This window comes from Pyrus communis, chromosome 14 (genome assembly GCF_963583255.1).
Source record: "Pyrus communis chromosome 14, drPyrComm1.1, whole genome shotgun sequence".
NCBI lineage: Eukaryota > Viridiplantae > Streptophyta > Magnoliopsida > Rosales > Rosaceae > Pyrus > Pyrus communis.
Genome location: NC_084816.1, coordinates 6,581,956 through 6,595,775, shown reverse-complemented (window position 1 = coordinate 6,595,775; position 13,820 = coordinate 6,581,956). Strand labels below are relative to the sequence as shown.

Here is a 13,820-nt window from a genome sequence, read left to right as displayed (position 1 = left end):
ATATTTTACTAGTTTTAATATTCTCTAACCTTTTCAGATATGCAAATTATCATTTTTTTTTTCTAAATATTTAGTACATACCATATGTTTACCAAATTTAATATACAATTGTATGAATATATAAAACTATGAATAAACTAACAATAGCAAGTGGACTTCTACCATAGTGGTGGAGACTGCAGAGGAGTGTTGCCCTTGCACCACGACGTGAGTTTGAACCTCGTCGGCTCCCTAATCTAACAAATTTATTTTTTGAAAAAAAATAAAGTTATTTAAATTTATTACACTTCATTGTGACATTTTGAATTAATTATAAGTTTCTCTTTACATAATATTATATCATATGATATGGTACTTGCATTTGCTGCCTTGATGTGTATGGGTGTGTTTGGAAATAAAATGACTGAAAGCGATTTTGATGAAGTTATTATGAAACCAACCTTGAGAGTTAAAATGCAAGTAAATCCTGAAAAAATACTTGAAATGCTTCTCGGAAGGAGCACGTAATTGGTGGTTCTTTCGAAATGCACTTCAAGTGCTTTTAAAACTCAAAAAACCTTTCACCAAAAGTTGTTTTAGTCATTTTAAAAGTATTTTCAAACAAATCCTATAGCTAGTATAAGAAAAAGAAAATAGAAAATAAAAGTCCCTTGTTTGGGTGAAGAGAGAACTAAGAGGCTTAAGAGCATCTCCAAGATTGGAGATCATATGCATAGAATTTATTTTTGCTCTAATGCATAGATGCAAATGAGGAGATTTAAATTTTGATTTGCAAGTGTTCATTTGTTTTTGTGTAGATTTTGTTTTTTGTTAACTCAAATTAATTTGAGCGTGGCAGACATTGGATGAGCTCCTTCCGAATATGAGCCGGATGGTTAGCAAAAAACAAAGCCCAATGAAGCCCAACAGATATGTAACATCTGGGCACAAGTGAGATTACAAATTTACAACTTCAAAGTGATGAACCCTAAATTCCCAATTTAGCTTAAACGTGCAAAAACTGCTCGTTCATTATTTTATATCAAAAGAAATAGAAATCTGGGATTTGGGTTTACACACAGAGATGGCCAAAAGATTAGGCTCGCAGCTCTTCGTCAGCAGTAATCTCCTCTCTCTCTCTCTCTCTCAAATTTTATGTTTTGGGTTTTTGTGTTCTGATTTCCTGGATTTGTTTTTCAGGGTTATCATCGTTCACTTCCAGTGAAAAGCTCAGGAAATTGTTTTCTCCTTTTGGAAATGTTACAGAAGGTTTTTTTTTTTTTTTTTTTTTTTTTTCCATATTAATTTTCTCTAATTCTTTTCTTTTACTCTGTAATTTGTGGAAAATTGGTGACTAGTTTTTCCTTTTTGATTTGTTTGTTTAGCCAGGTTAATTATGGATCGTCGAACTGATAGGCCAAAAGGTTTTGGTTTTGTTACTTACCAGTCAGATGTTGAGGCACAAAAAGCTTTGAAGGTAATGAATGGCAGGGTAATTTCCTCTCTCTATGGGAAAAACAAAACCCAATTCACAAACACATATTTTTTCAGATTAAAGTGGTTAATTCACTCGTATCAGAAGTGTTCTTATGCTGTTAAATTATGTAAATTTGTTTGTTTTTCAATTTAATATTGAAATTAGTCAAATTGAATTGATAGAGATGCTATGGACTGCAGTTTGTCAAGAATTTCTGGTCTTTTATCCCTGAATGCGTGTGTTTGGTTGATCAAATTGCCAGTATCCTTTGTTATGTTGTGCTTTTTCGACATCGTTCTCTTCTGAAATCTTTCCTTGTTGATAATTTGTCCAGATGGTTGATGGGAGGCTGATTTTTGTTGAAGTTGCCCAGACTGGAAGGCATGAAAACGATACCTATTCTTGAGAGGAAGTTAACCTAGTCATTGTCTTGTTCAATATGTCTTCATGCCACATACTTTGTAACTTTCAGTGTTGGCCGGTTGGATCGACGAAAATGGAATGGTTTAGGATTGAACTCAAATCAGATTACCATAGGGATTGAGAATTCAACTTTGCTTATACTAAACGATGAGATTACTATTCTTGTTTGTTTCTCTTATATATAGTTTAGTTTCCTCAATAAGTTTAGTTTCTCGATAAGTTTAGTTTCCTCAAAATCTCACAAACAACACAAACATTTCCATATTCTCACTCCAAAATCTCACAAACATTTCAATTAACCGCCGTGAGGGGATATAAACTTGATGTAATGTCTCTTTATGTTACGGGAGACTGTTTCACCGTAACATTTGATCAAATCTCTTCAAATATCTTGATTTCATAGATGACGACACTAACTGGAAAAAATTCACTCAGAATTTTACAGAATTGTCAATGGACGACAACAATGTGTGAGCAACTTAAATTTGGACTTGCTCGTTACCACCACCTACCACAGCATGCCCCCTCCAATCCACTGTACCTGTTCAAACGCGCGACAAGACATGATATTACCATTTAGAGGAAGCATCCCAAATTAAATTATACAGGCGCCGAAACAAACAAAAGACCAGCTTTCTGGATTACATTCTAAAATAAAATCTCGCGGAGATAGGATCATAGCTAATACCTTATATCATGCAAAAGTTTCGACAGTACGGTACACTGGAAACACTAAAAACTTCTAAGAACAACCACCCTGCACTAAAACAAATGGAACCTTGGAGATGCGACTTTGAGATAGTGTGCGAATCTCCGTAGTTCTCACCTATTATGTTCAAGACAAATATGTCCTGGGAGCAAATGGGAGCAAGTTAACGCTATGCTCCCTACCACCATCCGTAGTCCCTTAGAACATGCATGTTTTGTAATCAAATTAAACAACTTTACGCTATACATTATCAATTGGACAATTGTAAGCTAAATCCTGCCACCAGTTTTCATTCTAACAGCATCAGTTGATGGTCAATAGAGGCAATTTCTGAGATAGAAATATGAAAAGCCAAAATCAGCCTACAACCTGCTTTATCATTCGATGAGAAGCAAGAAATTTTGTAGGTAAATCATTTTTCTAACCCAAAACGCTTCCCAAAATGTTAAATTTTCCTGGTTTATGCAACATGAAAAATTGGATATTGGTTAATAAAGGCATGACTAGCATATGGGAGCAACTGGTAAAGAATGAATACAGAGCCAACTGTAAAAGGAATTCCAGCCAACGAAAATTATATGGTACAGAACTTGAGTAGTAAACTCCACAGAAAGAACCAAAGCACAGAGTAGTGTGACCAAACACTTAAATCGTACAAAGCTTTTATCTACTAAGTAAATTTTACCTGAGATCAATGTCACTACTCCTTGTGTGCAAATTGCAATCGGATTTGTCTGCCATCCAGAACCTGAAAAGTAACACAAACATGGAGCAATGATTACTTTGTGTTCCTAATAACGTAGCTAGTAGGGTGTGATTTCAAGTTTTCGACACATGCAAATTACAAAGAAATTATTCATGATGGAAAAAACAACCTGACCATCCATCTCCTTGAGAGCAATGGTTGCTTCACCTTCAGAGGTAAATTTCACAAATCCATACCCCCTCGATTTCCCACTCACATGATCACATATAACTTTAACTGTTTAACACATTGACATAAATTCTCAAGTAAATAATTGGTATCCTTGCATCATCTACAAGAAAAAATCAAGACCTACGAAATTATTGCCAACCTCAAAGAGTTTAACACTACCTTCAATTATTTCACCATGTTTTCCAAAAGCTTCCTTAAGAACAGGTTCATTTGTATCCCAGGAAAGCCCTGCATATTACAGACAGCTTAGGCTGCAGTATAATTACTATATCAAAAGCCGTCGGAACTTGTTTCCCCTACTTCGGTGGCTCATACAAATTTAAAATCCAAAATTTAGTTGTTATATCTTTTATCACCAATTTAAATCTAAGACGATATTCTAAACTGCTCTAATTTATGGTGAAGGGGATTCGAACTTGCGTGTGAAAGGCCGGGTAAACTGCCCTTTCCAATTGGCAAAACCCACGTCTCCAAACCCATGATATTTACAATACCAAAAGCAGTAGAACTTAAACGCGATATTCTAAACTACTCTAATCTACAGCGGAACGGGATTCGAGTTTGGCTATTTGATGCATAACAATATTTCAGCTGGCAATAAGATTTCGACCAAAGAATTATAACTTAGAACAAAATCGACCGAGGAGAATATCGAAAAATAAAATTCTAAAAGTAACAAATCAAAGCAAAAGGGACAAGTTTTGGCAGACCTGCAACGAACAATTTGGAGCAAGAGTGGCGAGTCAATAAAATCCTGGCCAGGACAGACGTGCGCAGAATACCAACTACGCCATTTGCGCCTCTCATTTCACCTCAACGTGCGCCGGTCTATTGGGAGGAATATGGCCGCAAACGCCGTCATGAGCTGAAGCTCGTTGCTCCTCCGGCTTGGGTGAAAGTAAAATGAGCACGGATTCTTTGAAGTGGTGCCGTTTGGTGCCCCGGGAGCGGATTCGCCTGGGTTCGGTTGGTAGCGGCTGTGTGAACGGCTGTCGCTCGGTGGTTACGCCTTGTAAAGAAGCTGCGGAAAGAAGATAGAAGTGCAGTCTCTACCCTGACGCACAAAACGACACTGTTTTTGTCCTGCACATAAATTTTGAAGTGAGACGGGGTCACGAAAAGTAATGAAAATTGATAGAAAACTTTAAGTTTTAACGATAATGGTAAAATAAATGGTAAAGTGAATAGTACAATGTTTCATTTTTTAGTGTAAAAATGTGGTTTTTCGTTAAATTGAACAGTACCGCAGTCTTTTCGTTAAAACTTCTTTATTTAAATCCTTTTAATTGGTGAATCCCAGTTGCTTCCGAATACCCATTTTTTGATTGGGATGTGCTATCCACATACTTATTTTTACTTCTCACACACATTTTGTTAATTTCTGTCAGTTGATCTTTTTTAATTCATCTGATCCAACTGTCGAAAATTAGAAGAATGTTTGAGAAGTAAAAAATGATGTGTGAATATCACATCATTTTTTATTTTTCAGGCTCCCATTACCGCATCCGTTTTCGTGCTTCATAGCTTTCATAAATTTGAATCCATATATTACATTATTAAGTGACTACAAATCACTCACGTACAGGATAAATAATGTGACAAAAGTGTCGTCTCAAGAAGAGGGTCATAGACTCCTAGGGTTTACCTATAGATCGATGAACACCAAACCATTCAACGATATTTGTTCTTATGCAATAATGTTCCTGCATTGAACACAACTAAGAGAAAAAGAGCTTCACCAAATTATTTTGACGTGATTATTTCCGAAAACAAAGTAGTAATTTTAATGGTAACTATAATTTTTACGCAATAAATATCAGAACACGTAATCATTACTGTCTAATTATTGATCTACTAGTATTTTTCTTTCAGACCCCAAAAGATAAAAGGGATACAGAACTGTCAGAACATAGCCAAATCCAAATCAATCACACATGTAGTGCAGACTGCAGAAGGTGAACACATAGGATTAAATGATTCGACTACTCGCATCAACAAGAGGGTTTCCCACTTCCAATTTCTACTCTCCTTTCTCCTTTCTCAACTCTACACATCAAATGCCAATTTCCAATGCGCAATTCTGCCTAAAAACACCAAGGTCTGAGGTCTCGTCTGCTCCATAGATTTCATTGGATTGAACTCATCAAATTCAAGATAAATGACTTTCATTTTGAAGGGATTAGAGGACATGAAAGAAGTTATGGCTCGTTTGGTATGTAGGATTGAATTGGAATGGATAACTCATAATTTCATGGTATTTTAAGGTGAGAAATGAAAAACTTATAATCAATAAGAGGTTAGAAGATGAATTACTCATGAAAAAAACTTATGCATTCAAATCCTCTCCAAAATGATAGAATTAGAAGGGATGAATTTTCTTCGTATCTATTCCTCTTCTCATCCCCTCCAACCAAAAATCATTTTCTACCACCATCAATATGCCTTCAAATAAGGGAATTGTCAGTTCCAATCCTATCCTGCATACCAAACAAGCCCTTAATCATCATTTTCAAAAGAATTGAATGGAATAAGTTTCCTTCGTGAGAAATTTAACTACCTTAAATCCAAGATTTAAGAAGAAAGAATAAAGATCCTTCCATTTCTTCCCTTAACATATCTATAACTGTATTAAGTTATTCAATCCAATCGTAAACACCAAACTAGTACAGTAAAGAAAGGTGGTATAAAAGGCAAAAGGAATATTGGATAAAGGGTGCAGATTACGCTTGATAAAAACGAAAAAGAGGTCCCTTTTCTTCAAACAATTCACAAAGCAATCAATTGACAAATAACATCACATCAAGAGGCATCATTACCAAACCCTCAAATCTCATCGAACAAACTACCACTTGAGGCAACAAAAGAAACAAGAGGTTTCAATTTCATAAATGGAATTCCATGAAAATCAAAGCTCCTAAAACATGAACATGATCACACAAGATTTTGAAGGGTTACAACTGCTTTCAAATTCAATGGAGGTTCAAGTCTCGATTTTTCTTTTTTCCTACAACCAACGAAAGACAAAGATCTGCTGCATACAGACTACATACAAATGGGGAGGGGTCACAAACTAAATCTAAACATGTGGGGATTTGATTAAACATTTGCTGAGATTGATTCACTGAGAGAACCTAAGCCTTCTTGGGAGACTTGGTTGCCTTGGTTGGAGATTTCGGCTCCTTTCCGGCGGCTTTCTCTGATTTCTTGGGCAGGAGGACCGGGTTGATGTTTGGAAGCACACCGCCGTGAGCAATGGTCACACCAGCAAGCAATTTTCCAAGCTCCTCATCGTTCCTCACAGCCAGTAGCAGATGCCTTGGGATAATCCTGTTCTTCTTGTTGTCCCGAGCTGCATTTCCAGCCAACTCCAGGACCTGGATAAAAACCAAGAAACCCACATCAGAAATTTTCTCAGCAACCAAACAGAAATTTCGGGCAGAAATCTAACATAAACCCTAAACCACAAAAATTAAACACAACCCAGATACTCAAAGCTCAAACCTTAGCTACCAAAACAAGATCAAACCCACATGAATTTAGAGAGAGAGAAAAGAGGTTATAGAGAGAGAGAGACTTACTTCAGCTGCGAGGTACTCGAGCACAGCGGCTAAGTAAACCGGAGCTCCAGACCCGACTCTTTGAGCATAACGTCCCTTCTTCAAGTAGCGGCCGATTCTTCCGACTGGGAACTGGAGGCCGGCCCTGACGGACCGCGTCACCGCCTTCTTCTTCGGACCGCCGCCTTTCCTTCCTCCGGCACCTTTCTTCAACTTACCACCAGTCTCCATATCTCAAACCCTAACCGCACTAAAATTCACTGAGAACCTGAGACACCCTTCTGACTCAAAAACCCAAATCGGAAACGGAGAGAAAGAATTGCAAATGTTCAGACAGTGGATTTGGGAATCAGTTAGAGGATGTGCTTTATAGAGAGGGATATATTGTGGATCATATTGTTCCAGGGGGCGTCGAAGGCTTGAGAAACTGGTTAAAGGATGGGGACCGTCAGATGGGGGTCTTATCGACGGTAGTGGACGCCAGGGTAGCTATCCGCGTGGTAAGTGATTGACCAATGGAGAGCAAGGTTTTTGTTTTGGTTTTTGTTTTCTTATTTTTTTTCAATTTCCCGCTGCAATTTTGGTGAGCTATGGTAATTTCAAAATTTGGAGAATGTGAAATTTGTTTTGGAGGTTGCTAAACAAATTTTTAGGTATAAATTGGTGTTAGTGGTTTGACGGCGAAGGATGAGTACGATTAGACTGAATTCAAATACCACATCAATCTCAAGAATCCAATTCTAGAAGTTTAAGAAGTATGATTCTTCATTTTAGGTGGGTCCATATGTATTTTCATTCTCCAAGTACTGGTAAATATAAATACTTGTGGTTTATTTACGTAACCGTAATCAAAATAAGAGAAATCAAATTAAGAAAGAGTCATAATTAGATTCTTGTTGAAATTGTTTACTTAAATGTTCTAGAATCGAAGTAGGAGTAAAACTGAGTTTATTAAAGTTGTTTACAAATTCACCTAAATCGGATTAGAAATCAATACGATTAATAAAATGCCCTTGTTCTTTTTTGTTTTATTTCATCTATATTTTTTTTAATAACATTTTAATGAGTTATTTTAACATGCCCTAATCCACCTCCTCAGCACTCTTCTTGATTATATGTATTGTGTGTGTGTGCATATATATCAAACAGCTAGCCCTTTGGTTTGTATCAAGAAAAAAAAGGAAGAAAAATAGAAGGAAATGGCTTCTAGCAGCAGAGAAGGGAAAACACAACGCCATCAAACAGCTAGAGTTTTGCGTTGAATGGCAGATTGAAATTTTGAAAATAATAAGAGGGCATAATAGGAAGAAGACTTGCATTCCCGATTCCCGCATCCTCATGGACTTCAAATACCTCATCAATATAGTGAGTCCAATTCCTCCACTTTTAGAAATTGAATTCCTTATTTCGTGTGGGCTCAACCACTCTCTTGATTCCTTCAAAGTTAGTAAGAGCACTTCTAGCGCGGTGAATGCCCCGGTGGATAGGGAGCAAATCCAATCCAATTGCCTCCCCAGCTAACTCCATCCCATTTGGGCAATTGGGCTAGAGGGGAGCCCGTGGGAGAGGGCAAGCGAGAGTCCAATGCCTGAGTTTCTGAGGGCTTTGTGATGCAAGGTTGACATCAACCACGTTATAAAAAAAAATTTACATCAGGCGCGTTACCGACACATTTACCTTGTCATTTTCTCCCACTTTACACCACATTTTGATATTTTCAACGATTCTAAATAATTAAGAACATGTCGCATGATGAAATTGGTAAAAAAATCTTATCGTAATCTATCTAAAAAAATCTTATGGTACAAAAATTATCGTAAGCTATAATGTTTTGCAGATAAATTTATATTAGTATATTAGCTTTTTTGTTATAAGATATTAAATATATATTTTTTGGAGTTGAAAAATGCATAATATTAAAAGATTTTAATTGATTTTTAATATTTTTAAAAAATATAAAATAAGCATAAAAGAAATAAAAATATATAATTAGATAACTTGATTCACTACTAAAAATATCCTACGCTTTTGGACCTTGATCTAAAAGCTTCCAAAAAAAAAAAACATAAAAAAACCAGAACCCCCTTTTTTCCTTCCCCCTTCGTCTTCCCCGCTGGAACCCCCTCCACGGCTCCACCCATCCACCCCTCCATCCCCTCCACCCGATCCACTCCTCTTCATGGAGGCCATCCAAGCTATTCAAACCCTCAATAGCAGAAATACCAAAATGCACAGGAACAAGAACAAGAACAACAACCACGAAAACGAAATGCACCCAAAGCAAAGCCGAACCTTTCTCAATGTGATTGATGGTCGTCTTCGAGAACTGATCCCCCAGCACAGCCAAAACCGCCATGGACAACAGCAACCCGCACTTTGTCACCAACAACCATTAACAAGTATTCTTCTCCAAAAGCTGTGAAAGCTAACCTCCACCAAACCAACGTCTGTAGCTCCAAGACTCAACCTTTAATCCTTGCTTCTCACTCCAAACCCCCCCCACTTTCTCTCTCTAAACGCCTCACCTCAAATACCAACATCCCAAATTCTTCAGTTCTCCAACCGATTGAAGAAAAAACCAGAATCAACCACCTGGTTTCTTCAGATGAGTTCGGATTTACCGCCCACAAAAGCCACTCTGATCCCCACCCACGACGAAGACTCGCCGGACCAATCTGCGGCGCTGCTCTCTTTCAACACCGAATCGTCCGCCTCTCCGATCCCATTGTCTTCCCCTTCTCACAAACCCACCACCACTGTTATATTCATCTATCTCCTCCTCACCACCTCTGTTGCTCTCTCCGCCGCTGCCGCATTTGCCTTCCGCTTCTTCTCTAATTAATCATGCATGCATCGTGCGTTATTTTTCGTCAGGTACTATTTATTTTTAATTTTAAATTAATAAAAAAAATTTATAATGATTTCTAACCGTATGATATACAATGAACGAATAATTTAAGAATATTCAGAATCTTCACAAAGAAGCTCTGGCGATGATCCATTCTATATGAAAATGATCATTTTTTAGGGGAGATAGAAAGTAAAATATGGTGATGTGAGGTTTTTTGTTTTTAGTTTTAATTCTTTTTTAAGCAAAACTATTGAAATATGGTACAACTATTTTTTGATTATTTTACTCCTCGGCTAGTATGACATGTAAGAGGTAATTGAAAAACAATAAGTTACTAGGATCACAGATAAAACATAAATAATTACAATAAACCAATCAAACAATTAAGGGAAATAAACCTATCTTCCAACGCAGAGGAAGAAGACCCCATGACTGCTAGGGTTTAAAAAGAAGTCTTTTATACTCAAGCAGCCAAGAGTCTTTGCTATCAAATATGATTTTTAGCACGAGATAAGATAATAACTGTGAGTGCAAGGACCTCCTAATATATAGATGCTCATTCCTTTAATCCAACCTATTAACTGATTAAAGGAATATTCCAAATCAATTAGTATTTTATTATAGTGCTAAATGATAACGAATTATTTGTCAACTAATTAAGGTTTTCATGATTAATTGCACTAAATAAGGACTCCTAAACCTAACCAAATAAGGCTTCATAATTTTCTCAACTATTAACTCGGATTGACCAAGTTACCTGTATGTCAAGAAATAGTGAGCACATGTTCTTTGACACTCACAACTTACATTCTCCCACTTGAGTGTCCAAGAACAAGATCCTTATTTGGCTAAGTGGTAGGTGATCATTGAATCCCACAAAATTTGCAACTATACCTTTAACAACTTGTCACTAGTAGTTTAAATATTGGATTGTAGAAAATAACATGTAATTGCTTCTGCATGTTTACTCTATTACCACGAATATCAAATTACGAGCACAATGTTACTTGACATCATTCGTTAAATTTAGGTTGATAAACAGAAGATCAACTCCTGAACTGAGCCTTATGTAAGCATGGCTCATATTTTCTGTCAATTAAAACATAAAAAATAAGAGAAGATGCAAATACAATATAGTGTTACAAAATTACTCTTTTACCAACATTTATGAATAAAATTTTACTATTAAACCATTTTCCACTAACACTGCAATTTAATAATACAAAAGTAATTTTAAACTCCCACCGATTAAAAGAGTAAAAAATCTCGTAAACGCACACATCTCTTAAAAGCTCCCACTGATCAAGCATTAATCAAGGATTTAAAAGTATTGAGAATTCAACATCAACTACTAATTTTTCTAACTATATCTCTATGTCAGATATTGCAAGGAAGTGAGTGGCTAAAAAGATATATAAAATCATGTGGTCAGTTTTATTTATCTAAAATTTGACAGAAACATAAAACTTTAACGAAATGTTTTCTGATTGCAACAAAAACATATAATTCCAAAATCATCTTTGGACAAAATCTGATTATATTAGGTTTTCACAGCTAAAACATAAAATACAAGGGCAAATAGTTTCAACACTTTTGAGCAGATGAAGTATATACAATCTTGTCAATTCCATGTTTAATCGGTCACTAATTTATAGTTTGACTAAATAAGAAAACACTTTTGAGCAGATTAATTATCCATCAATAACATATAAATCACAAGTCTAATTTCTTGAACAACAAACAAGAATTAATAAGCAAAACACTTTTGAGCAGAATATACTCATTAACCCTTCTTGAATTTCTTGCAAGATTAGTTGCATATATAAAAAATAAAATATAAATAAGTATGATAATGTACGTTTTATCTACCAAAACCATGACTATTAAAAGCATGCAAAATTGATGAGTGTGAAGCCCATAATACATTAGTTCTCCCACTTAGGCAAACACTCAAAATTGCAAATTTAAACACTAAAGAAAGTGGTTTTCATATAACAAAATATAGGCTAGTTGAATCAATAAAGATCAAATACGTAATTTTTTTTTTAATTTTTTAAGTAGGTTAGAATTAAAAAGTTCCATAAACAAAAAACTTATGCAATCACTACAAAATTTATTTTATTTTAGTGTATGAGAGAAGACTCACATATGTGTTAAAGATTAGGTCATGAATTAAAATGAAACCTAATAAGAGAATCCAAACTCAAAATTTATGTTTTAATTCTAAAACAAAGTCGATTAAAACAAACACTTACATATCTCAACAACATCAATTTTTCAACAATAATTTTAATCCAATTTAGAACTCAGAGAAAATTAAGGCAAAAGATTGGCAAATTTAACTACTCATTCTCGATTCTGCAAGATTCATCATGGCAGTAGTCGAGTTGTGGAGGATCGAACCAATTGCAAATTGCATGATTGTTACACCCTTGGGCAGAAACTAATCATGCAAACAAAATACCTGCATAGCTAGCCAAAACATAAAATACACAAAATACATATAGCTTCAACAGCTTTGGCCAGATGAAAATATGTTAGGCTCGCAATCAAAACTAACTAAGTGCTAGGCATGCTACTGCTATCTCAGTATAGCAGATGTAGAACAAGAGTGTGTTTAGTTGAGTGATTTCTTGAAATTCCCATTGGGACAAAAGTATTCACCATATAAATTAGAATTCTGATTTTTCAAATTAATCCTTTAGACCAGTATTAAATAACCGTTTTGTTGGATATTCAATAATTCTCAAAAGATTCAATCAGACACAAAAGTATGTCGTTGTTGACATTGAACAATAGAGCTCTCGAAAGATGAAACATGGTTATCTAGTTATTTGATAGGGACTAAAATGATCAATTAGTAAACTGATGCCACTTTCCAATTTTCTCTCAAAAGACAATTATCATCATAATTAGAATTGATGATCAAACAAAACATTGGTTTAAGCAAAATAAACCAATACACTTAACCAAAATTTAATAAGTATTACTTAATAGAATTCATTTCTGTTGAGAATTTGGATAAAACAAGGATAATTGGTACAATTAACTTGTCAAATAATCAGTACTATTGGATGTGCAAAAATGAGTGAAAATAATATTTCAGAACAAAATCAATTGTTTGAAGTCCCAATATTCAGCAATATGTACCATCTTAGTTTGCAAATTCACTAAACATTCAATTCTTGTTACATTGTCATGAAAATTTTCAGATGTGAACTAGACATATATGGGTACCATTTTGCAAAATTTCATGATTTTAATTTTTCTTTACAAGTGAGTAAAAAATTAATTCGAAAAGAGATGTGCTGCAGAAACTGCAAAAAATCTGCAATGCAAACCTGAGATTAAAAATTCACTAAACTGACACACCCTGACCAAAATCAAGGCGTACTGGCCGTCACGTGAGGGTGACGTAGCCATGTGCACAGTGTGGAAGCAATATTAATATAAGAAATGCAAATAAATAAAAACCAAACTAACTAGAGCATTAGATAAGAATAAGTGCAAGACGAAACTAAGTGTGAATTCACAACCAAAGCATAAGTAGCCTAAGTGCAGTCCATCCGGACGAATACTAATTATAACACCAAAGGTAATCCTACAATGGTGATAATCGGTCAGAGCTGCCATGGATTCCTTGTAAGCCACCAAAAAGCACTCCTAACTAGAACCTGGAGGGGCGCAAAACAGAAAGTGTGAGTGGGCAAAAACAAAGCTTTTCAAAACCAGTTCAATTATCAAAGGTAGTAATCTCTCGCCGTAAAACCTATATAATTTCCCAGAAAATAGAATACATATCTATACCATAATCATGCTCAAAATAGCAAAATCCACATATATGCCATGTCGAATATCTTAGCATAAAAATATGTAAACCAGGTGAT

The 13,820-nt window shown here is 35.4% G+C and overlaps 3 protein-coding genes across 7 annotated transcripts; 1 reads left to right on the top strand and 2 right to left on the bottom strand.

Moving 5' to 3' along the window:
- The first annotated feature begins 886 nt into the window (after window positions 1-886).
- Window positions 887-2,040, top strand: LOC137716024 (small RNA-binding protein 11, chloroplastic-like). Of its 2 annotated transcripts, none has more exons than XM_068455413.1 (4): window positions 887-1,100; window positions 1,180-1,248; window positions 1,365-1,456; window positions 1,791-2,040. In XM_068455413.1, exons 1-4 carry the CDS (start codon window positions 1,064-1,066, stop codon window positions 1,860-1,862), a joined length of 270 nt encoding a protein of 89 aa, XP_068311514.1. In that variant the 5' UTR covers window positions 887-1,063; the 3' UTR covers window positions 1,863-2,040. The 2 variants fall into 2 exon arrangements, with proteins under 2 accessions (XP_068311514.1, XP_068311512.1); XM_068455411.1 differs by having other exon boundaries at window positions 890-1,100; window positions 1,365-1,471.
- Window positions 2,041-2,137: 97 nt separating this feature from the next.
- LOC137716022 (glycine-rich RNA-binding protein 4, mitochondrial-like) lies at window positions 2,138-4,602 on the bottom strand. Of its 4 annotated transcripts, none has more exons than XM_068455407.1 (5): window positions 4,236-4,602; window positions 3,685-3,753; window positions 3,469-3,570; window positions 3,274-3,336; window positions 2,138-2,420 (listed from the first exon to the last, which is right to left on the bottom strand). In XM_068455407.1, exons 1-5 carry the CDS (start codon window positions 4,330-4,332, stop codon window positions 2,359-2,361), a joined length of 393 nt encoding a protein of 130 aa, XP_068311508.1. In that variant the 5' UTR covers window positions 4,333-4,602; the 3' UTR covers window positions 2,138-2,358. The 4 variants fall into 4 exon arrangements, with proteins under 4 accessions (XP_068311508.1, XP_068311510.1, XP_068311511.1 ...); XM_068455409.1 differs by having other exon boundaries at window positions 2,151-2,420; window positions 3,464-3,570; XM_068455410.1 differs by lacking the exon at window positions 2,138-2,420 and adding an exon at window positions 2,460-2,918 and having other exon boundaries at window positions 3,464-3,570.
- Window positions 4,603-6,374: 1,772 nt separating this feature from the next.
- Window positions 6,375-7,440, bottom strand: LOC137715160 (histone H2A-like). The gene is made up of 2 exons (XM_068454396.1): window positions 7,104-7,440; window positions 6,375-6,899 (listed from the first exon to the last, which is right to left on the bottom strand). Exons 1-2 carry the CDS (start codon window positions 7,311-7,313, stop codon window positions 6,657-6,659), a joined length of 453 nt encoding a protein of 150 aa, XP_068310497.1. The 5' UTR covers window positions 7,314-7,440; the 3' UTR covers window positions 6,375-6,656.
- Between the last annotated feature and the right edge of the window lie 6,380 nt (window positions 7,441-13,820).

Excerpts from the sequence above, each read along its gene's own strand:
- LOC137715160 (XM_068454396.1), bottom strand. The coding sequence starts at position 7,313 with ATGGAGACTGGTGGTAAGTTGAAGAAAGGTGCCGGAGGAAGGAAAGGC. Across the intron at positions 6,900-7,103 it reads TCGAGTACCTCGCAGCTGAA|GTCCTGGAGTTGGCTGGAAA; the intron begins GTAAGTCTCTCT and ends GTTTTTATCCAG.
- LOC137716022 (XM_068455407.1), bottom strand. The coding sequence starts at position 4,332 with ATGAGAGGCGCAAATGGCGTAGTTGGTATTCTGCGCACGTCTGTCCTG. Across the intron at positions 3,754-4,235 it reads CTCCAAATTGTTCGTTGCAG|GGCTTTCCTGGGATACAAAT; the intron begins GTCTGCCAAAAC and ends TGTAATATGCAG. Across the intron at positions 3,337-3,468 it reads TGCTCTCAAGGAGATGGATG|GTTCTGGATGGCAGACAAAT; the intron begins GTCAGGTTGTTT and ends GTTACTTTTCAG.
- LOC137716024 (XM_068455411.1), top strand. The coding sequence starts at position 1,064 with ATGGCCAAAAGATTAGGCTCGCAGCTCTTCGTCAGCA. Across the intron at positions 1,101-1,179 it reads CTCGCAGCTCTTCGTCAGCA|GGTTATCATCGTTCACTTCC; the intron begins GTAATCTCCTCT and ends TTTGTTTTTCAG. Across the intron at positions 1,249-1,364 it reads TTTTGGAAATGTTACAGAAG|CCAGGTTAATTATGGATCGT; the intron begins GTTTTTTTTTTT and ends TTGTTTGTTTAG.